The 22613-nt window shown below is 36.1% G+C and overlaps 1 protein-coding gene across 13 annotated transcripts in view; it reads left to right on the forward strand.

The window, feature by feature from the left end:
- The window catches only part of FNBP1 (formin binding protein 1), a 173767-nt gene extending 153589 nt beyond the window's left edge, over window positions 1-20178 (forward strand). For 3 of the 13 annotated variants that reach the window (XM_020973499.2, XM_020973502.2, XM_020973506.2), the window contains 6 exons: window positions 1437-1451; window positions 5635-5744; window positions 7909-8041; window positions 9741-9862; window positions 11379-11515; window positions 13560-16173. In XM_020973499.2, coding sequence (XP_020829158.2) covers window positions 1437-1451; window positions 5635-5744; window positions 7909-8041; window positions 9741-9862; window positions 11379-11515; window positions 13560-13738 — 696 coding nt within the window. In that variant the 3' untranslated portion in view covers window positions 13739-16173. Of the gene's footprint in view, window positions 1-1436; window positions 1452-5634; window positions 5745-7908; window positions 8042-9740; window positions 9863-11375; window positions 11516-13559; window positions 16174-16866 lie in introns of those variants that run through there. The other 10 variants (XM_078149999.1, XM_078150002.1, XM_020973507.2 and 7 more) reach the window with 4 other exon arrangements.
- The last annotated feature ends 2435 nt before the right edge of the window (window positions 20179-22613 follow it).

Below are 22613 nucleotides of genomic sequence, written 5' to 3' on the forward strand. Positions count from 1 at the left end.
GGGATGGTGTCCTCAATTTTAAACAACTACCAGGGAGCCTGTGCCAGCACTGGTAGGTAAGGATATACATTGTGGCAGTGGGTATCACTAAGATAATTAACTTTCACAGCTAAAACCCTTGACTGTCCAAAGGAAAATCTCTTGTATATGTGCAATACCCATCACCTATCTGGACTATACCTACAGCAGCATCCTTGAGTAACTTATAGAATGTTGATATATTAAAAAATTCTAGAGAGATGCTACCCAGTGGTAAAAAGTGATATGGAGACCAGGGTAGGAAAAGAAGGTAATGTGTTTGCTCATAGTGTAATAATCAGAGGCTCCTTGCTCAGAGAGGTGATGTTCAATTGTAAATACAGGTTCGTGGGGGAAGGAATAAGTATTATATAGTGCCTACTATGTACAAGGTGCTGTGCATTTTTTTTTTACAGATATTCTCTTTATTTGATCTTCACAACAACTCTAAGACTATGGTGCTGTTAACCTCATTTTTAGTTGAGGAAACTGAGGTAAAGGTTCCATGACTTGCCTAGGGTCATGCAGCTAATGTCTTAGGCTAGACTGGAACTCAGTTTTCCTGACTCCAGGCCCAGTGCTGAATCCACTGCACCATCTCATGATTGCCTCACTCAAGGATTGTCTCATGGCAGTCATTATACAAATTTCTGAGAAACTTTCACACAACTGAAGGCTGTGTGTGTGTGTGTGTGTGTGTGTGTGTGTGTGTGTGTGTTACAGTATCCTTAGTGTCTTTAAGAAACACTCATAGAGTACATTGCCATCCTTCATTTTTCCTTTCAGTTTACTTTTTTTTTTTTGAGACAATCAGGGTTAAGTGACTTGCTCAGGGTCATGCAGCTAGTAAACATCTGGATTTGAACTCTGGTCTTCCAGACTCTAGGGCCAGTACTTTATCCAGTGCACCACTTAGCTGACTCCCTTTCGTTTTAATTTGAAGATTTTTTTTTTCTTGTCTAGACACTTTTTGTCTCTGGTCAAAAAATGTGTCATACTCAAAAGTAGTCTCTTTTGGGTCGTGGATAATAAAACTTCTTTAGTCTGGCTGGGACTTTACTTTCCAAAATTGGTGAATAAATTACAACCTGATTATTATCACTGATAAATAATGAATTTCACACTATATAATGATCATGAGTCACATTGTACTGATATTAGAAATAAAAAATTATAAGCACAAATTTCACTCTTCCATTTTCACTTGCTCTATCAGCATGGTAGCTAAAAGAACCTCTGGTGAGGGTTTGCCCCTCTTGTGAACTTTTGCACAGATTTGCTCCAATTCATTTTCACAAACTGACAGGTGAATGTATGTGTTATGTTATAGCAAGTAGAGTTGACAAAGTTCCTCTTCTACTGATATGCTCTTGTTTTTTCTCTTTTTTTCCCTGTATCCCTTCAATTTTTACATGAAGCTTTCTCTCAAGCTGGTAAGCACAATTATAAAATGCATGTCCTATATTTAATCACAGTTTCTTTTATGTTTCATATGTGTGCTATACCACTTGCAGCATCCCTCTGAAATTAACTGTCTGAACTGTGATTTGTACGATTTTGTTCTTGTTTCCTTATTAAACAGCTTTGGGTACACAAGTCTTTAATCTAATAGAAATGATTTTAATTCAGCCTCTCAAAATTAACTCTGTTTTCAGTTTTTCTGTCTTAATAATCTGGTACTGTAAGGGGATAATAAAGTTTGACCAGCTATTTACATAAACTTTATGTATATGTATGTGTGTCTGAGCATGTAAACACATATACTTTTAAAATGTCTATACAGTCTTCTGCCAATCTAATGGATTAAAAATAAGGTTTTAAACCGCTGATACTTTGACTTTCCAGCCCATTTCTTTAATGGGCAGAAGTGGAAGGCAGAAGTTGGGAAAATAAGAGGGGTATTGGGAATATAGGAGTTGGGTTGTAGGGATCACCCAGACCTCAGGGAGAAGTCTGATGGATGCAGCTTGTCCCTGCTAAATGGGTGGGTTTTGCATGGCTTATTTCATTGGTTCACAAAGTCGTTTTCTGGGAAGTGAAAGAGCCTCTACTTAAATAGAACAAGCAGAATACATTTCTAGGGTGCTTGGTTTTATTTGTGCATTTATTTTATAGTCCTAAATTGTGTAATCAAAATTAATTCAATCATCATATGTGTTAAGGAAGAAATAAGCCTTTAACAAAAATTAACACATTTATAAAAGAAGGTATAAATGGTATGTCTGTGATTATTGCTGTTACTTAACACAATTAACAGTAATTTATAAAACTTTAAGGAACAGATTAGACATAAAATCAATATAATTTATGCTGTAGGTTTTACACTTAGAGCACTGTATTTCAAAGCTTTTCACTTCTTTTTTTACAACTTGTTTTCATGTTTCTTGGGCAACTGATCTAAGTCTGAAGAAAAATAATTTCTGAGCCTATGAAAATTGGAAAATCCTCTTGGCTTATGGCCTTCATAGAAAGGAAAGAAATTTAGAAACTTTAAACTTTAAAAGATCTGGCTAATTAGCAGTATTCATTTGGGATAATTTGGCCAGTTGATTGAGAGTCTCTAGATGCCCTATTATCTCGAAGAGTTTTTCATTCTTTAGGCTAGTCCTAGACGTCTCCTTGCTCCTTAAACTTATCTTAAGTTACTAAATAAAATACTTATTTCTCATGAGAAGGTGGATGGAATAACAGGAATTTTGAAGATCATTAATTCTCCTTCTTCCCCTCACTCTAATACTAGTGAACTTTTATTGATATGTATAATTAAGGATTTCTGCAAAACTCAGCAATTCTGTGGTCCTCATTCTTTGCCTCTAGTCTAAGCTTTGGTACTGGCTATAAACATTGATTTTATTATTAAATTTTTGTTTATGTTATGCCATGAAACTATATACATACTTTTAAATGATGCTATGCCTTTGCTGTTGAAATAGTATAATGCCAACTTGTCCCCTTTTTCAATTATACTACATTTAAGACATGTCCTAGAAATTGCTTTATCTAGTTTTATATGCAAATATAAGGTTCTTACTATAGTTCTAGACAGGATGATAAAAGCTTTTTTGTACTACTGAGGGACAAAGATCTTTGAGAAAACTAATCCCAAGCTCAACCTGGAATTCTTTTGGTAAAATTTTTTATCACTTGTACTAATGTTAGTACCAGTTTCTTCTTAATTCCAAAGGCATCACAGAATCAATTTTGGAAATCTAACCTGGCTCAGAAGACAATTTAAAACTCCTTCATGGTTAGATAAACCAGAACTAACAGAATGAAAAAAAAGGTGGCTGAGAAACTCTAATTCTCCCCTTTTCCTTAATGTGGCATTTAATAGTATGAGGCAAGTGCTTTATCTTGCTTTCTCAATTTTTAACCCAAGCAATTTATCAGTGTCATTTTCTTTGCAGATAAACAATGATGATGAGACAAGATTACATGTTTATTGTAAGGTCTTTAAATACCAGGTGTTTTACTTAAAACTTTGAATGTAACTGTACCACCACAATTCATAGAAATAAAATCATAAATTGTTGAGCTAAAAGGGCACCTTAAAGATCTCATCCAGCTCACTCATTTTGCACGTAAGGACGATGGGGATGTTAAGTGACCCAGGCCAGTGTCTCAGGATACCCTTTCCAGCCATTTCTTCCACACTGGACTACCTCTTGGAGTTTTAATAGTTTTAGAAGTATTGACTTATCCAAAAGAAAATCAGCACATAAGTATAGTCTGTTCTTTTGAACCAAATGAGTCATTGTGGAAAGTGTGATGAATTTGGAGTCAAGGGACCTGAGTAAAAATTCTGGGTTTTGCCACCTATCTGATTAGGGAAAAGGCATTTAATCTCTCTGACATCATTTCCTCATCTGTAAAATAAGGGGGTTGGACTAGATGACCTATAAGGTACCTTCCAGTTTTAGCTGTATGATCCCGTGAAAGGACATTTATGGCTTTCACTTCTTTTATTTAGGGTAGATGAGAAAGGAAAAAAATAGAAAAGAAATAGAATAAATATGCCTGATCCCTTGGACTAATATTATAATAAATAATATCAGATTTATGTTTAGATATAAAGTATGTTTAGAATATAATTTTTAAAAAAATATATGCTTAGGTCCATGAATGAAATTGTCATTACTACCCTTAATAATAATTTTGGTTTCCCTTATTTTTATATTTGAGCTGTTGAAGGAATTAGTGGTACACAAGAATTTTTTGCCCACTCAACTATACATACAACTTTTACAAAAGCCATTTGTCAAAATTAATTTGGTAAAAATGTGACTCCAAGTGTATGGGAGGAGAATTTTTAGTCTTTGAAAACTCTGCCAGTGCTCAGCTGAAAAGAACCCTGCATGGTCTTTGTGGCAAAATATTTGCTGAATCACATACTCCTAAGCAAAGCAGCCTGGCATTTTAACATAATCAGCCTAGGAACTGGAAGTCACAGGCACTCATTTAAAGCTGCTTGGCAAAGTGAACTTGGTTTTCAGATTACATTGTCAGAGTCCCCTCTCTTTGCCCACTCCCAAACCAGCCCTATCTCTGTTTTTAAAAGAATTGAGATTTTAAACAAAATCTCCTTTATAGTGTCTTTGACTTATCCAGGTCAATTGAATTCATTTCTCCTCCTCTTTCTCTGTGAAATTACAACAACCTAGTCACAGTTTTTTTGACAAGTAAGGGATATACTATACTCAAAGTCAGAAAAACTCTAACTTTTCATATTTTCTGCTTTTAAATAGCATGTGCACAAGAAAGCTAGCAACTCTTTTTGAATGACTCAAGACTACCAGTATATTTCTTCAGCTAGAATAAGAAACAGCTGAGGTTTGATATAAAAAACTGGGAAGCAGTGGAAGGCACACAATATGAACTTTGACACTACCATAAAGGTAATGAGAGAAGAGAGTCCCAGAGCATTAAGTACAGATAAATGAGGTTGTATTTTTCTACCTTCTCATGAAATTAAACTGGGTCCAGGCTGATATCCCTGCCGGCCTCCCCCCCCCCCAGTCTTTATGATTGAACTGAAGATGTGGTGATCCTAATGGAGATCGGTCACTATACTGTGATGAAAGTCTATGCAGCTCTTTAGCTTTAGCCCTGCAAGAAGAGATAGCAAGGACTACATTGATTAGGAGAAAATCATAGTTATGACTGATTTCGTATGTGAAAGATTTTGTGAAGGAAGGGTTGACAATTAGCTTGTGTGAAAAACTATATATCCCTTTAAATAGTTTTGTAGTTGACTGAGAAATATCTATTTCAATGAGTTTTCAAGTGCTTATTATCAATGTGAGTACCATTTATTCTTTCACTTCCTGGAATATATACTTTTCTGTAGCAGTATAGCCATTCTTTTTGGAGCACACTTGGCTGGCAATAGAACAGAACAGGAAATGGTTGCTGAGCTATCTGTAGCTTGCATGCATTGATTTTGTTTGTTAACAGGGGGTCAAGGTGAAAAGAAACCTTTCTTGTAAAAAACAATTACTGCTCCGAATTACTTTAGAGGTGTTTTTTTTTCTTATCTTCCTTTACTAAGTTTCTTTTCTAGGTATATCCCTCAGGAGTCCTTCAACTCAGATCTCATTTACATTTTCATGTCCGTAGGGTGCAGGACCAGAGGACTTCAGCCACCTTCCACCAGAACAAAGAAGAAAAAAACTGCAGCAGAAAGTTGATGAATTAAATAAAGAAATCCAAAAGGAGACAGATCAAAGGTAGAATAGATCAAACACTCCTCATTAAGAATTGCAAGTTTTGTTTCATTAACAAGGATGAATGAAAGTGTTAGTTTTTGGATAGGGGTAATACATAAGTCAGTGCTTTTGTTTTTGTCTTTGTAGCCCTAGTACCTAAATTTAGTGCCTTGCATATACTATTACAGATGCTTACTAAGTGTTTGTTAAATTAATTTAAAATAGTGCATGCATGCATTATAATAGAAAGTAGAAGTCATAGCTACTTCTATGAAACTGCTTTATTGCAGATTTGTATTATATCTGAGCTTTGGATTAAAAATTCTACATAGTTAGCAAGAAGCCTTGTTTAATGAATTTGTAGAGAAGACTTTGCCTAATCTATCTGAGAAGGAAATTGAATGACTTTTTTGGTCATCATCCTGGTTCTGAAAGCCTGACCGCTCTTCAAGTATGAATAGGAAGCAGCCTACATATGTACATTAATAAGAATAAATTATACTCATTTTTTCTTGTGTGGTGCTTTGATGGCATCTAGGAAAACTGATATACTGCAAATTATAGACTATCCCATTATGCAAACAGCCATTAGGTATGTTGGTGTATGATAATATAGTAGTAGCAGCTTTGGGGAATCACCAATTTCTCTTGGGAATAACATATAAGGACTCTATGTGGATGCAAATATCCTGAACAAAAACAAAAAAATAAATCTTTATTCTACAAAAGGGACAGATTCCATTAGCTGCCGTTTTACTTTAAACTGCTTTCCTCATACTTCCTGGAATAAGCAGCACTGTTTTTTCTTCCTCTTTCATGTTTTTATGAGATAATATTTAATCATCTGATTGAAAAGCAGCACTTTGAGTTGTCCCTCTCTCAATGTCTCTTCTCATCTGTGTGGCAATTTGCCAGGATAGTTTGAGCAATTTAGAGCAGTGCTTATTTACAACAGGCAGAATTAGCTTGTTTAGTTCCAAGTTGAGTCAATAACTAGAGAAGGAGAGTTGCTATAATATATGGGTTTGGGTGTTTTGTTTTGTTTTTACTTTTATTTATGCCTGATCACAATAGAACTGTGTGATGAGTGAGTTAAGGTATGATCAGTTAGCCACAGTAAAAAATTATGATAACATTTCAATATAGCATTGAGATATAGAAAATAAGTCTGCTTTCTGTCTGCTTACTTGTTTTCTCAACCTTCCCTCACAGTAAGCAGAGAAAGATACAGAATTATAATTGTCTGATGTAAGGGAGCCTTTTTTTAACTTTGAGCTGTAGTCATTGCTAGTGATGAGTAATCAAATAAAGTTGGTCCCGAGACTCAAAATTCTTATTTGTAGCTCAGTAAAAATTGGCTTTATCTCCTCTAGCACATGCATTTAATGTAGCTTCTGAGAAGTTTTAACTCTAAAGTGCTTTCTAGTGAACAGATGTGTGTATACATATATGTATATATGTACGTACACACACACACACACACACACACACACACGCACGCACGCACGCTTTCTCAAGTGGCTACTTAGTTAATAACAATCTTTAGACCCAGAAATAACTGCTCAAAAACACAACTGATAGCTCTTTGGGGGAATTCCTTGCTTCTAAGCTACTGTGGGCCCTATTCTAAAATCATGATATCAGAAAATGTTATATAATCTAACAAGATATAAATTTAAAGCTTTCTTTTTGCCAGCCAGTTACCAATACCAACCATTGGGCATTAATTTGATTCTTAACAACTGGAATAGTATAAAACATTTTCTAGAGCAATTCTGCTTCTCCCTAAGATGAATGGCAGATAACCCATAGGCCCCAAGATGCCAGTTGAAGTTTTGTTATATACTTGGAATGTACATTTTTATTTTGACTTTTTCCCAATTTAGAATTTTAATGCCAAAGCATAAAAATGCAAATTTTGTTTTTGACTTTCAGGTAATAATGAGATTCCTTTAAAATTTTCAGTTTTAGATAGAATCTGCCTTCCATTCTTTTGTGCTACATTTTTTGGAAAAGAATAATAGTAAGACACTAGATAAGAATATATATATATATATATATATATATATATATATATATATATAGAGAGAGAGAGAGAGAGAGAGAGAGAGAGAGAGAGAGAGAGAGAGAAAGCGCGTGAGAGAGCTGCTACATTAACCTTTGCTGATATGTTCATTTCTTGTAGAGATGCCATAACAAAAATGAAAGATGTCTACATAAAGAATCCACAAATGGGAGACCCAGGCAGTTTGGATCACAAGTTGATAGAAGTTGGACAAAATATTGAAAAACTCCGACTAGAAGTGCAGAAATTTGAGGTATAGAGGGAATAAGGAGGAAAGTGTTATTGAAGCAGCAATTTGAAACGACATTGTTATAGGAAGCAGCTTGGTATCATGAAGCCTCTCTTACCATATAAATGGCATAATTGACTAAAATCAAGATAGACATGGTTTTGACTTTGAGGCTGATTTCTTACAGTTTTCTTACAGCTCTAGATTCATATTATAAATAGATTGTAGCCAGATGCAAAAGATTATTGTAATCCATTGGACACAGGTTTAATTGGATCACTTTTAAGGTACTCTTTAGTAGCATCTTATGGAAATGTTGCTAGTTGTATATAGATTTTATTTGTGTTTTTGTTTTAATTCTTCATTCACCAAATAAAACGAACATTTTTATTTACATAGCAGAGGAAAAAAAGAGAATCAGACATGAAATTGCAAAACTATTTTATATTCAGCTTGCTTTTCTTTTTTAAATATATAATAATTTCATCATTTAATTTTCAAAATAGCTCTGCTTCCTAGCATTCTTTCTTTCCTTCTGTTCATTTCCTGCGCATTTTATAAAAATGTTTCTTCAACATTCATTTCTTGCTTTGGGCGGCCTGCCTTTTCTCTAACCCCTCTCTCCTGTTAACCTCCTACTACTGTTAAAGAGAAAACAAAATCCTTGTAACAAATATGCATAGTAAAGCAAAACAAATTCTATAATGTTTTAAAAGCTCTCCAATTTCCCTTTCATACCTGAAGACAATTTCTCCTGATATATCATATCAGGATATAATAATAAATGTATTCAAGTAACCAATGCTAAATAATTTACAATTCTCTGCTTAGTAAATTAAAAATAGATTTTTAAAAAGTAATGAAAACATATTCATCCTATGAGAAGCGTCAGTAGAAAATGTGATCTGTGAAGGTCTATAAAAAATGGAGAATATAATACAGAGAATACGATAGAAATGTCTTAAGAGATGAGCAAAGGCAGTGTGATTTTACACATATTATATACATCTATGTGTGTGCGTATGTATATATGCATATTGGAATACTCATGTTGGTTAAGTAAAGCCTTTTTATCAACTAAAAATGAAGCATGGGAAAAATGTTAACTGACTACTTATACAAGGTTATTCACAGAGTCAAATAACATATTTTTAAAAGGTGAGAATACAAAAATACAGAAAGAAAAAGTGAGAATGAATGTTGAATTCCCTTTAGAGGATATTACAAGTAGGTTACAGATTTCCAAATATGCCTCAAACATACTCTCCTCTGCCTTCCCTTTCTGTTTAAAATGTTGATGAAAGTAACTTTTTCCACTTGGTTTCCTGAGTTCTACCAGAAAAGGTTTCTTTACTGTTGATTCTTTAAAAATGAAGTATAGGGCCAGCTAGGTGGCATAGTGAATAGAGCTCCAGCCTTGGAGTCAGGAGGACCTGAGTTAAAATCGGGTTTTCAGACACTTGACACTTATTAGCTGTGTGACCCTGGGCAAGTCAGTTAACCCCGACTAGCTCACCAAAAAAAAAAGTGTAGTGGGAGGTTTTTTTTAGGGGAGGGCAAGTTGTAAAGCTGGGAGGAGTAAAAATTAAAGGTGCTTTCCATATGTGTTCCTCTGCATCGTCTTTCATGCTCTATTGCCCTATAATGCAGTAAAATCAGATTCCGTGTTTTGTTTCTCTGAATATGTTAGAAAAGAGTATAAAGTGCTCCTTTATATTTCCAGGCCTGGCTCACTGAAGTTGAAGGCAGACTCCCAGTCCGAGGGGACCAGGCCCGACGACAGAGTGGAATGTATGAAGCACAGACTACACCATCAGTCAATAACTGTGCACAAGACCGGGAGAGGTACCGTACCTGTAGAGAGCCGCTCTTTTTTGAACTTTTGGCTTCTGTTGCACTATACAAAAGGATCTGTTGCATACATGTTTGGGTACCACTAGTCCCACAACCATCAAGTGCTTACTATAGGGCCAGGCCCAGTGCAAAGAAAAAGCAAAACAGTCCCTTATCTCAGGTAGTTTACATTCTAATGGGGGAATGACAACATATAGCCAAAGAGGTGAATACAAGATAAATATAGAAGAGATAGTAAATAACCTTCGAGAGGGAAACAGGAAGGGCCAGAGGACAGGGAAAGGCAGGCATCTAGTAGAAAGTAGCCTTTGAATTGAGTCTTGAAGGCATTCTAAGAAGCAGAGGTGAGGAGTTAGGGTATTCCAGTCTTAAGGGCAGCCAAGGAAAAGGCCTGGGGTTGGGAAATGAAGAGTGTTGTGTATGAGGAGTACTAAGTAGGCCAGAATAGCTAGAATGCAGATTATGTTAAGGAGAATGGTATGAAAGCAAGTTTCAAAGATAAGAAGCTAGTTGGGAAGAGATTTAAGTGGCAAACAGTTTATATTGGATATTGAGTAGGGACAAGGGATGACATAATCGCCAGACCTGAGCTTTAAGAAATGTCACTTTGGCAGCAGTTGGAGCACTTTAGTATAGAAGATGGCTTGGAGTGCAAAAAAGATTTGAGATGGGGAAACCATTAGAAGGCTATTGGAATAGTCTACGCTAGTGGAGATGAGGTCTCAAACTTGAAGAAATTGAGGCAAACAGAAGTTAAGTGACTTGCCTAGAGTCATAGTGCTAGTAAGTGTCTGAGGCTGGATCAGGAGTTTAGAATTGAGGACTAGGAGATTAGGATTAGGACTACTAATCTAGAGTCAGCTCTTCCTGGCTGCAGGCCAGTGCTCTCTGCATTACATCTCCACCCAGCTGCTTCTGGCTATCGAATCTGAGCTGTGTGATAAATTAGATGGCAAGAACCTTGAAGGAAGAGAAATTACTGAGGGATGTTAGTAGAGGGAGAGTCTGCCAGTGGTCATAAGAAACAAGAAAGCAAGGAGTCTTCTGTGCTACTCTACCTTCACCCCACTAGGACCAATAAGTTGCAAGACAGGACAACCAACATGGAAAGGATGACCAGGGATGCAATGTCACCTAGGTCTCTGTGAGTATCAGAAGACACAAGAGAGAAACAGGTTTAAAACTGAAGTAAACTTGAAATAATTTCTTGCATGGTGAAAATTTAGAACTTAAAATGGAATGATAAAAGCATGTGAAAAGGATGCTCATATGGAGTCAGGAGGACCTGAGTTCAAATGTGGCCTCAGACCAAACATTTGACACTTAACTAGCTGTGTGACCCTGGGTAAGTCACTTAACCCCAATTGCCTAAAAAGAAAAAAGAAAAAGGATGCTCATAATTGTAACTAAGGTGACCATAAGTACTTTTTTTTGTTGAATACATTAGTTGAGTATTTCTACTGAAGTTAGTTGCTATAGTTGCTGTGTATTATTCTTTCTTGAGCAGCCCAGATGGCAGTTATACAGAGGAACAGAGTCAGGAGAATGAGCTGAAGATGATGGCCACAGACTTTGATGATGAATTTGATGATGAAGAACCTCTCCCTACCATAGGAACCTGTAAAGCACTGTATACATTTGAAGGTATCTCTTCCTGTTACCGTTCTTTACTCAATGATCTTATTCTATATGTCTCTCAGCTTCAAAGATTTTTTTTATTTTTTTTTTTTTTTGCTTTTTGGTGAGTCAGTCAGGGTTAAGTGACTTGCCCAGGGTCACACAGCTAGGAAGTATCAGTGTCTGAGGTCAGATTTGAACTCAGGTCCTCCTGATTCCAAGGTCAGAGTTCTAACCACTGCAACCTAGCTGCCCTGCGTCAAAGAATTTTTTAAAATTTACTTTAAAAAAAATTGAAACTACACAAAAATGAACTTTTCCTCACACATAGCAGAACACAGAAAGAGTATTGCATATGATACTTTAAATCTCTGTTTCATATCACTTGCTTTAAATATATATGTGTGTGTATGAGTATATAGATAGATAGATATACACATGTATACATATGTATTTATTTCTACACTTTATTTTAAAAACTGTCTTGCTTATCTGCTTCCTTTTAAACTTCCTTTTCTTCTGTTCATTTAAAAAATGTTTTAATGGCTCTCTTTTTTAGCCTTATTATATTCTACCCCTTTCTCCATCCTTGCAATTAAAAACTGAGCCAAAGGAGGAGGAAAAATCCTTGTAACAAATAAGCATAGTAAAGCCAAACAGTTTTACAAAGTGACGATGTCCAGAACTGCATGTCTGTTTCCCTACCTTGCGGTGATCCTCTCTCAATCAGGAGGAGGCTAACATGCTTCTTCATAGGTCCTTGGGACACATAATAGTGCACATGGCTGTCGTACTGATTAAAATTGAAAACTTTAAACTGAAGGCCATGTAGAGCAGCCCCATGATTGTACATGAATACACGTAGAACCCACAAGGTCCAGTGACATGTCCAGGGTAGCAGAGGCAATAAGGAAGAGGTGAGCTGAAATTTAAGTTTAGAACCTCTGATTCTGAACCTATCCCTCCTTCACCTCCACCACACAATCTCCTTCCCATGAGTGTGTTCAGACTGCTTTTTTGTTGTTGTTGTTGTCTTTCCTGTGATTCAGTATTTTCTTCTGCTTGTTGTTTTCCCTTTTCTGATTACTGAGCCTGTTGACTTATTTCATAATTTTGTCTAATTTGAATAAACTTAATTATAGTGGTTGCCATAAATTATAATTTCATCTATTTATTTAAGAAATACTAGTTAAGCCCCTAATACTTGTGGGTATCTACTATGTGCAATGTCCTGTCCCAGGTATTGTTGAAAATATGAAGATGAGTAAGGTATCATCTCTGGCCTTAAAAAATTCACCATGTAAATCTTACTATACAGGCAATAGGGAACCATTTAAGGTTTTGTTAGCAGAAGAAGGGATATAATCAGGAAGAGTAATCAGCTATGAGAATGTAGAATAGATTGGAAGGGACAGAAATTAAAAATAAGGAGACTGTTTAGGAGACTGTTAGTAGGAAGTAGATCAGAACAGAGGAAACGAAGGCCTGAACCAAGGTGAAGGAAGAATTGATAGGACTTAGTAACTGATTCCATATGAGTAGTGAGAAAGGGAAAAACTCAAAGATAAAACCTAGATGACTAGGAGAATGGTATTACCATTAATAGAAATAAGGAAATCAGAAGTTGCTAATTTGTAAAGAAAAATAATGAACTTAGTTTAAGATGCCACCAGGTCAACCATTTGGAGATGTCTACCAGGCAACTGATAATACTGGATTAGAGTTCATGTTTGAGGTCAGAGCTGAAGATAGAGCTTTAGAAATCAACCGCTTAAAGGTAAGAGTCAAAACCGTGGGAAAAGATGACATTGATAAGATAGGGAAGAGAAATCAGAACCTGGGAAAGAGACTGAAAACAATCTGTCACTGTGGTAAGAGAACTAGGACCATGCAATGTTACAGAAGGCAAGAAAGGAAAACATGCAGGGCTGTGCCAAGAGGTTATAGAGAATAAAAGGCTAGAGGCCCCTCAAATAAATATTAGTGCCTGAATCTTTACCAGTGATGTGGACCCAAGTGTCTGAAGTTACTTTGACTAAAAAGCTAAACCACTGTGCCATTAACTTTTCAGGTCAGAATGAAGGAACGATTTCAATAGCTGAAGGAGAAATATTATATGTCATAGAGGAAGACAAAGGTGATGGCTGGACACGAATTCGGAGAAATGAAGATGAAGAAGGTTATGTCCCCACTTCATACGTCGAAGTCTATTTGGACAAAAATGCCAAAGGTGCTATGACTTACATTTAATAAGATTAATTTTTTTTTTGTTGGAGTTTCTCCTTCCCCATCTGTGACTGTTTCAGGTAGAACTTCTCTAAGAACTGGATATATTCCTCAGTGTGCTCTTTTTTCACAGTTACACAATGGATTCATGCATTGTACAACTGGCTTTTCATTGATTATATTTGATAATAAGTTTCTTATTGAGATGAAATGCCCATATGGAGAGCTCATTTAACTGCCAATTTATACATATGTCCCCATTTGAAATATAAGTAAATGTCATATAACACTTACTAGCTGTGTGACCCTGGGCAAATCACTTAACCCCAACTGCCTTAAAAAAAAAAAGAAATTCACATTTCTTTTAGTTAAGAAACATAAGCATTTTGCTTGTTTGGGCTCATTTTACAAAATAAAGCTCTTTACAAAGCTATTTGGAAAACATATTAATGCATGTTATGTTACTTAAGTCTAGCAAAAATGGTATGAATTAGAATCATAAAACCCTAGGATGTTAGAGCTGGAAGGAACGTTAGAAATTATCTAGTTTCATCTACCCATTTTACAGATTAGGAAACTTTAGGCCCAGAATTGATTGACATTGTCTTTCACTAAAGTCCTTGTTTTTATGTTATCAGAATCTTTTCAGCCTTTTGTGAATTGAGTTTACATATTTCACATGCATCAAAACCATATCCAAGATTCAAAAGCTGCCTTCATGTAGTCTAATTTTAGACTAATTTTACCCTTATATGTTTTTGATTAAACCAAATCTATTTTACCAAACTATAACCCCAAAGTTAGATTACTATTTTGAAACCAGCAAAAAAAGTTTAGCAGTTTTTATTTTTCAACAATCTTAGAGATTTTTTTCTTTTATCCCATTCTTGATATAATAGCCCATTTTGATTACAAGCATTTTTAATTGCATTATTAAAATTTTATTCAGATTACAATAAGAAAATACAGTAGTATTTAATCCACAAGGCTTTTTTTCCTTTTTAAGTGTGTCACAAATGCTTCCCCATTTTGCTTAATAGCTGTGACTGCTAACTTTAGGCTTCAGTACAGTTTTGCATTGAGAAATCCCAGGGTAAAAGGAAACATTTGTTCATTACTCAAATGTTGGTTTTTTTCCCTGTTGAAGGCAACAATAAATACTGAATTAACGTGAAGTCAATGAAACCATTTTGTTACTCGTAATGCACAATTTAAAAAACTTTAATGCCCTGTATTTTCCACAAATGATTGCACACATTGAGTCAGAAAACATATTAATAGATTTGCAAAGGGGATGTTTTTAATTTCCATAGCCTGACTGATTATTTTTATAATAAATTGCTTAGTAGCCAAAACAACAGAATGCATATGTTGACAGCTCAGTGAAAATATTTTGTTAGCTTTGATTATTTCAGTGTATGAAATATTTAAATGATCCACTGAATCTCACCAGCATGAGTTTTTCATACCATTGTTATCTAATCTGATTACAGCTACGACTCATATTCCATAAGATTCCATATGGAATCACACTTCATTTTATGTGCAGAGCCCTAAGAAAATTTCAATGTTTTAAAGTTCCCTACATGAAAGGCTAGTTCTTAGAAGGATATATTCTGTCAGGCTTGCCATTTTGTTCCAAATAGGCTTTGCTTTCTTTAATCAGAAATGCTCTGTGTTGAAATGTACAAAAAAGAGCAAAAACAAATCTTGCTTACTCTTGTAAACAAATTTTGTTCTACTTCTGTAATCTTAGCCAGACTCTCAGAGTTGCTTATGCTTTCTGGGGGATTCTTCCCTCATGTGTACTACCTGGTTTATAAATCTGTCATACCTCAACCCACAGTTCTGTAATACTGATCCATTGAGGAACAACTGCTACTTTTCCCGTGTCCATAACTAGGAGTAGTGGTTATGTTTTTATTGATGCCAGTGCACTTTTTACAATGTAGCTAATTATTTAATGCTTGCCAAAATATTTACAATATCATAGCTAACTTTTGGGCAATTGGATTGTGACATCTTTTTTCCTTTGTGTAAGGGATTATTTTTTAAATTGTCTTTCTGTTAAGTATGTCAGTAATTCCCCACAGAAAATATTTGTATATACTGCAATTTAAAAACTAAAGGGTTACTTGAATTTGACTTGTTTTTAACTTTTTGCCTTTTTTATATAAATGTTTGTTTTATTGATTATTATTCTGCTGCCTAATGATCCTTTTGTTTTTATAACTGCTGGTTAAGCCACAAGGACTGTTACACTGGTAGCTAGGGTCCCTGCTGGCTGTTCCAGACTTGACTTTATTAGAGACACTTTGATTCTGAGTAAGTTTTGTTTGAATGTAGCCAACGTGATTGTTTCTTTCTACTCCTATTCTAAAAGAAAAACTCTTTGTCCGGTATTACTTTCTAGCTGTATCCTTACATCCACCTCTAATAAACATTATATTTTCTCATGATTGTGTATTTTAAATGATTTTTTTTTACCCTCTTGAGCAAGTTATTCTGTCTAGTACAAATGCTCAACTGTCTTACCTTTACCAGTCAGGCATTTTTTGTCCAAATGCATATAAAAATCTGGCTTCCCCCACACCCGTGATAACTTTCTCCTTCTTCTTTACCATATATGTATTTATGGGCTTAGAAAGTCTGTGTTTCTTTTTCTTGCTGCTTTCCTGCACTCCTCAAGATGAAGAACTTTCACTGTTTACTGCCTGATAAACATTGAGCTCTATTTACTTGGTCACTAAAACAAAGATTTTATACTACCCCCAATAAAAAAAAAGGCAGAATTGCAACTAAGGAAAGGAAATTGAACCACTATTATTTTTTCTATCAATAAAATATTGCTTTCTTTCCTTTCACATGCAACTAAAATCACAAGAAATAGTCATTCAGGCGAACTTGTTTTTTCAGTCTTCCAGTAGACATCTCTCCTAATCTAGGTTGGAAAATAGTTTGCTATGACAAAACAGTGAAAGTTACTTATCCCAAGGACATTACCTTGGTAATGTCTGCTCTAGACACTTCTGACCCCCATACTTCCCTTTTATCCTTTGCCTAGTGGGACATTTGCAACCTAGAGCAATATGCCCACTCCCTACCTGTTGCCTTTCTCGCTAACACACAGTTTTTGTTTTTTTGTGTTGTAGATTCCTAAAGGTGATGCGCTGGTACAAGAGCCTCAAGTGAGCTTTCACAGGAGGAGAAACAAACAGTCTGCTTGTTTCCATAGGCAACTCAAATGGGTCATGTGCATAGACTTCTTGAGCTGGTCTGCAGTTAACCCTTGAAATCTCAATCTGAAATGACATCCCCACATTACTCAGATGCTTACTCTTTTCTTACAGCATGTTCTTTGTGGCTCGGACTAAAACATAGACCTTATGCTTGGTTCTGCTGGGTGGGCTTCCCTTTCATGGAGCTAAACTGACAGAACTGTTCTTTAATTTCCAATTCAATTCAACATTCATGGTTGTAGGAGGTCTTCCCCTTGCAACACAAAACTAGAAACTCCGAGAAAAGTGCCCCATGGCCTTTTAAATTGCTCCCTAGCTCTCAGTCTGCTTGAATGTGTGACGTGGCCCATCTCAATTTCACAACGTGCCTTTTGTGATAATTTTACAACTAGTCTCATGAGAAGACTAAGGGAATATAGAACTGGAACTCCAGACATACATAGCTAGATGGAGTGCTCAGATTTTTAAAAATGTATTGAGTACCATAGCAATCAACAATAAATACTTCTTCCTTCCCGAAAGGCCTTGTGTATTCATTAGGGCTTTTTAATAGCTGACTCTCCTGTCACACCAAACATTCACTTTTTCAGGATCCAGCCTGATAGCTTATGACTGCTTCCTTGCTTTTCTCCACCCCACCCCCAGCTTCTCCTCTTACTCCATCATATATACGTCCATGCATGCACCTGCAAATGTTTGAGTTTGCAGTTCCATCTTCAGTGTTTTCTGAAGATCCAATTTTAAGGCTCATTCCAGTCTGCATGCTTGCCCTGCTGCCCTGCCTGTAACTCACCTTTTCATAAAGTTTGAATAACTTTGAAGCCTATTGTCCCTTCAGTAATCTACCTGTTTGTTAGTAACAGTAGTTCGGACCTATGCCTGATCCGCGGGTATTTTGGGCATGAACACCTCACCTATGCACTGTCATATTGGAACACAAAAATCATTTGGTCATTCTTCCTAGGACCTCAGATAGATTCATTATTGTTTATCCCATCAAATGGCTTTAAATCATCCTTTTGCAGGAAGTTATCCCAGGACCAGAATCAGAAAACAGTTACATTGTTTCTAAGCTTTTATATTGTTTGGGCCAATGAACAGTTTGCTTTTTGAGATGGACTCCCTTTCCCTTCTGAATCTTTAATTAATACTGAAGCCACAGCACATGTGGCTGCTCTAATCTTAGATCAGCCATTTTATTAGCAAGTAAAGCTCTTTGGGGCTTACTAACATTATTTTAGCATAGGCTGACCCAAGACATGGGTTGGGGTCAATTATGAAAGCTGTGAGTTAGAATCAAACTCGATGCTTTTGTTTAAGACAGGCAGTAGTAATTGTTTAGTGAAGCTTCAGCTTGGTCCCTAGTAACTAGGAAGTTACTTTGTGAACATTCTCATTCCTTCTTTGGGAATCACACATTAGAATTTATCTCTAGCTCAGAAGAGACAGGTGCAGAAGTGTTGTCTCTAAGGGATGTTCAGGGCTGGGTCTGTTAACTGGCTCGATATGTAAAAATTATGGAAATTTTTCAAATCAGCCAGTGGGGAAAGATGGGAGAAGGTGCTGGCTGCATGTATCATGACTTCAAAAACAAGTCCTTCCAGTGGCTAGAAACCATTAAACTAATACTATCTTTAGGAGGAAGAAGACTTGAGCTTAGAGGCTTGAAAAACCCCACTGGACTCTGTTTGCTCAAATGTCATTCCATAGGCAGAAGCACTTTGATGCAATAGTTGGTCTGAGGGAATGCTTCAATGTCCATCATGGTTCAAGGAAGAGGATTGGCTTGGGTAAATGAAATTGAAGTTAGATACATGTCAGAAAGAAGAGTAGCTCTTATTCCCACAGTCTTGCAGAAGTAGTATAATTGTTGTCCTGAGGGTCATTGGAACTATTCATGGTCTCTTAGATTATTATGCTGTTATATGACAGTGCCTACTCCAATGCATGCTTTTCCCTTCAGAAGGGGCCATTGCTAATTCTTTACAAATATCACAAATAAGGACCATTCTATACTTTATCCTCCAACTAAACAGAAATTTTGCTTTTGAGATGTCAGAATCTTGGACTGGGGTAATTCCTTGTGTTCTGTTGATTCTCATTACAAGCAGATAGATGAATTCTTTGCAAAATAGGAAATATTTTTTAAGCTTCTATAATTTATTCTTATAATGTCTGATGCACTGTTGCACTCCCATGTCAACTATGTCCAAGGAAGACTGGAAAATGTTTAATTTTCCATTGGTTCTAGGTAGACAATAAATTATTAGCCTTTATTAAGTAATCAACTTATTGCAATGCCAGAGTTTCTACATAGTGATGTTGGAAGGACTATTAGCTTGAGGGTACCAATGGGGTTTAGTGGGGAAAAATTTTAGATGACCACAGTGAAAATGTTGTGGAATAATTTACAGATAAAAGCTCCATCTCTTAAATGTTTCTTTCTCTTCTTGCCTATCACACCTCATCTTCCCATAACTGCTGGAAGGTTGTGGTATCATTTTAGATGTTTAATTTTAAAGAAAACTAACCCTGAATGTTGACAAAGCAAAGTCATTTCCCAAAAGGCAATATCTAAAATTGATCCATCCTCAGGATATGCTGAAGAAAAAGTTGACAAGGCATTAACTGCTGTGATGGGACTTGCCTTTGAATTTTTACCAATTTCACCTGGTAGCATGTTGTGGCCCTTATAGTCTCTAAAGTAAGTGAGATTTGCCACTATCCCACCAGCACAGTCACTAATGCCTTTCTGTAACATCTGTAAATAGAGAATAAAAAAACATATTTACTGAAAAAACATAAAAGTTGTGTTAACTTTGGAGTATTTTTCCATATACTGTATTTTGGGTTTTTGCTTCTTATTGACTATCTCTTCTATTTGTATTGTCAAATTTTATTTTAATAAGCCAAATTCTATCTTGCTATGATATTGACCATTTTTAAATTTTCATTTGTGTGTGTGTGTGTGTGTTAGAGAGAGAGAGAGAGAGAGAGAGAGAGAGAGAGAGAGAGAAAATGAGAATGAGAATGTGAATGTGCTTAGTGTGGGCTAAGCACTAACTTAGACTTTCGTAGAGTATCTCTTGTGACTCATTGCCTTTGGAAGGGTCCTGGCATTTCCCATGTTTCTGGAGATGGAATTCAACCAAATGAAGGCAAACATTGTTCTTGTAACTATATGAAATCATCTAAATATAAAATAAAAATATGACTTCTAGTGTACTTTCATGGAACTGTTTTCATCTTAGAAAATGCAAATACAAAGATTCCATTAAGGTATTGTGTGTTGTGATGCAAAGAGCAATGGAGTAGGAGTCTGGAGACCAAGCTTCTCATCCCATGGTAACATGAGCATGGTAGGTGTCAAACCAGCTAATCTCAAAGGTTTCTTATAACTCTTAATATTCTGTCATCCTCTAACTTGCTTGCTCAAAAAAGCTACAGTAGGTTTTAGACTGAAGACTAATTTTGCAAATCTTGTTCAGATTATTTGATGTGCTCAGTGAAGCAAATGTTTTTAGATATAAGTTCAGCTATCTCTTTTAAATCAAAGGTAACCATAAGTAGGCACGAATTTGGAATGTTTTTGAGATTTCTTGTTGCTCTTGATTTATATTAATAAGACCTGTCCAAGTAGGTGTACAGTAGATAGAGCACTGGGCCTAGAATCAGGAAGACTCAGCTTCCTGAGTTCAAATCCATACTCAGATACTTACTTAGCTGTGTGACTTGGGGCAAGTCACTTACCCCTCTTTGCTTCAGTTTCCTCATCTGTAAAATGAACTGGAGAAAGAAATGGCAAACCGCTTTAGTATCTTTGCCCATGAAAACCCCAAGTGGGGTCATGAAGAGTTGGACGTGACAACAATAGTTTGGGTAGAATTACTCAATTGGATGAAACTAATCTAATAGATCCTAGAGTTGGGGGATGGGTGCTTTTGGAAGATAGTAGGTAGTGCTCTCCACCCATAACCCACTTTGGGTATTTCAATACCTAATTCTTTAGACATTTCTTTTAAGTTGAAAAAAGTTGATAATTTATGACCCCCCTTCTCCATTCACTAAACAGTTGGCTATAGCTATGTCTTAGGAATTCTAATGTTTGGTCATTTAAATGTTCTTGGGTGTGGGGAGAACAGAGTAGTGTTAAAGTCAACTATCAAATGTGCCAACTGTATAGAAAATAAAAATACGGGTAAGCAAAATCTACATTGAATGCCCCAACCTGCTGGAAGCATTAGTCTCCTCTCATAACAAACAATAAAATTTTCTTACAAATAAAACTTTTACCTTCTGATGGAGGTGATAATCAGTAGTGAAGTGGACTATAGTCAGATGGAAGGACTGAGTGGCTTGATGATTTACAAAATGGATAGCCAATCAGTCTCTGAATAACTAAGAGTTGATATTACTTAAAGGTAGATGCTTCAATATCTTAAATTAGTCTTCTGTGGAAAAGAGGAATAGTCTGGCTATTAGATTTCATTTAGAAAGAAAACTTACATGTGATTTCTCAAAATTCTCAGTGTTGCAGGGGAATCATTTCCTAGAAGAATTACCAAAGCAAAAGAGCTCATTTTTAAAAAGAATAAATGTTTCCATGCAGCCTACTTAATCCAGTACTACCTTACCTAACTTGTTATTTCCTTCAATGCTCAGCCAAAGACAACTTAGATTTGATGCCATAGAAAAAGTTTTTAGACCAGAGGTAACCTGAAGCCCGTAGATCTCAAACTTTGTGCTGAGCTCATCTAGGTCAAGTCTTCAGAACTGTTTCTCAACTTTGTGTGTGTGTGTAATACCTGTAAACTTGCTGGACTTGATGGGTGAGTGTGTATATAGGAGTATCTTATGACTGCATTGACCCTTATGGTAAAAAATTAGCACAGGCTTCTTTGTAATACTAATAACACTCTAGCTGGAAAGTAGTTCCTTAAAAGTCACACATTTCTCCTTTTCTTTTTAAATGTTTTATTGATACTTTTTTTAAAAAATCACCATCACTTCCCAATGACTCCCTCCATAAGAACCTTTCCCTGTAATAAAGTAGTTGAGTGAAACAAATCAATGTCTCTTCTTTTCGATGTTTACCTACCCAGCTACCTCCTTAGTAGGAGGTTTTATGATGCAATAGATTTTCTATAAGTGTGACTGTTGAGTGGATAGGATCATCTAGTCTTACCCGTACCAGAACAGTAGCCCATCTCTTCTACAACATCAGGTGAACAGCCTACTGTGTGCCAAGCACTGACAAGTAGTCACCCAACCTCCTATTCAAGATCTCCAGCAAATCTGACCTGGAAAGTAAAAGTCGGAGTTTCTCACCAGGAGTTCAGAATCTATAGGTAGATTGGAAGCCTTTCTTGTCTTGTGCTTGCTATCACTCTGCCTGCCTCCAGCAGGGTTTTCTGCAATTCCCAATGGGAAGGGGAGTAGAGCCTATGTGGTAGCCTTCCCCAATTCCATTTGGAGATACTTACTTTTAGAGACATTTAGAGACACATTTAGGCACTTTTTCTGCTCTTCCCCACCCAGAACTTCATTCTCAGTACATCTGTCATTTCAAAGGGGTTTTTTTTTCCCCTTGATCCCTTGGTTTTATTTTTTTTAAGCAAATACATGCCTTTTCTCTTTTTTCAAAAATTTTAATTGTCCTA

Source organism: Phascolarctos cinereus, unplaced genomic scaffold (genome assembly GCF_003287225.1).
Source record: "Phascolarctos cinereus isolate Bilbo 61053 unplaced genomic scaffold, phaCin_HiC Scaffold_2;HRSCAF=192, whole genome shotgun sequence".
In the NCBI taxonomy this organism is placed as follows: domain Eukaryota; kingdom Metazoa; phylum Chordata; class Mammalia; order Diprotodontia; family Phascolarctidae; genus Phascolarctos; species Phascolarctos cinereus.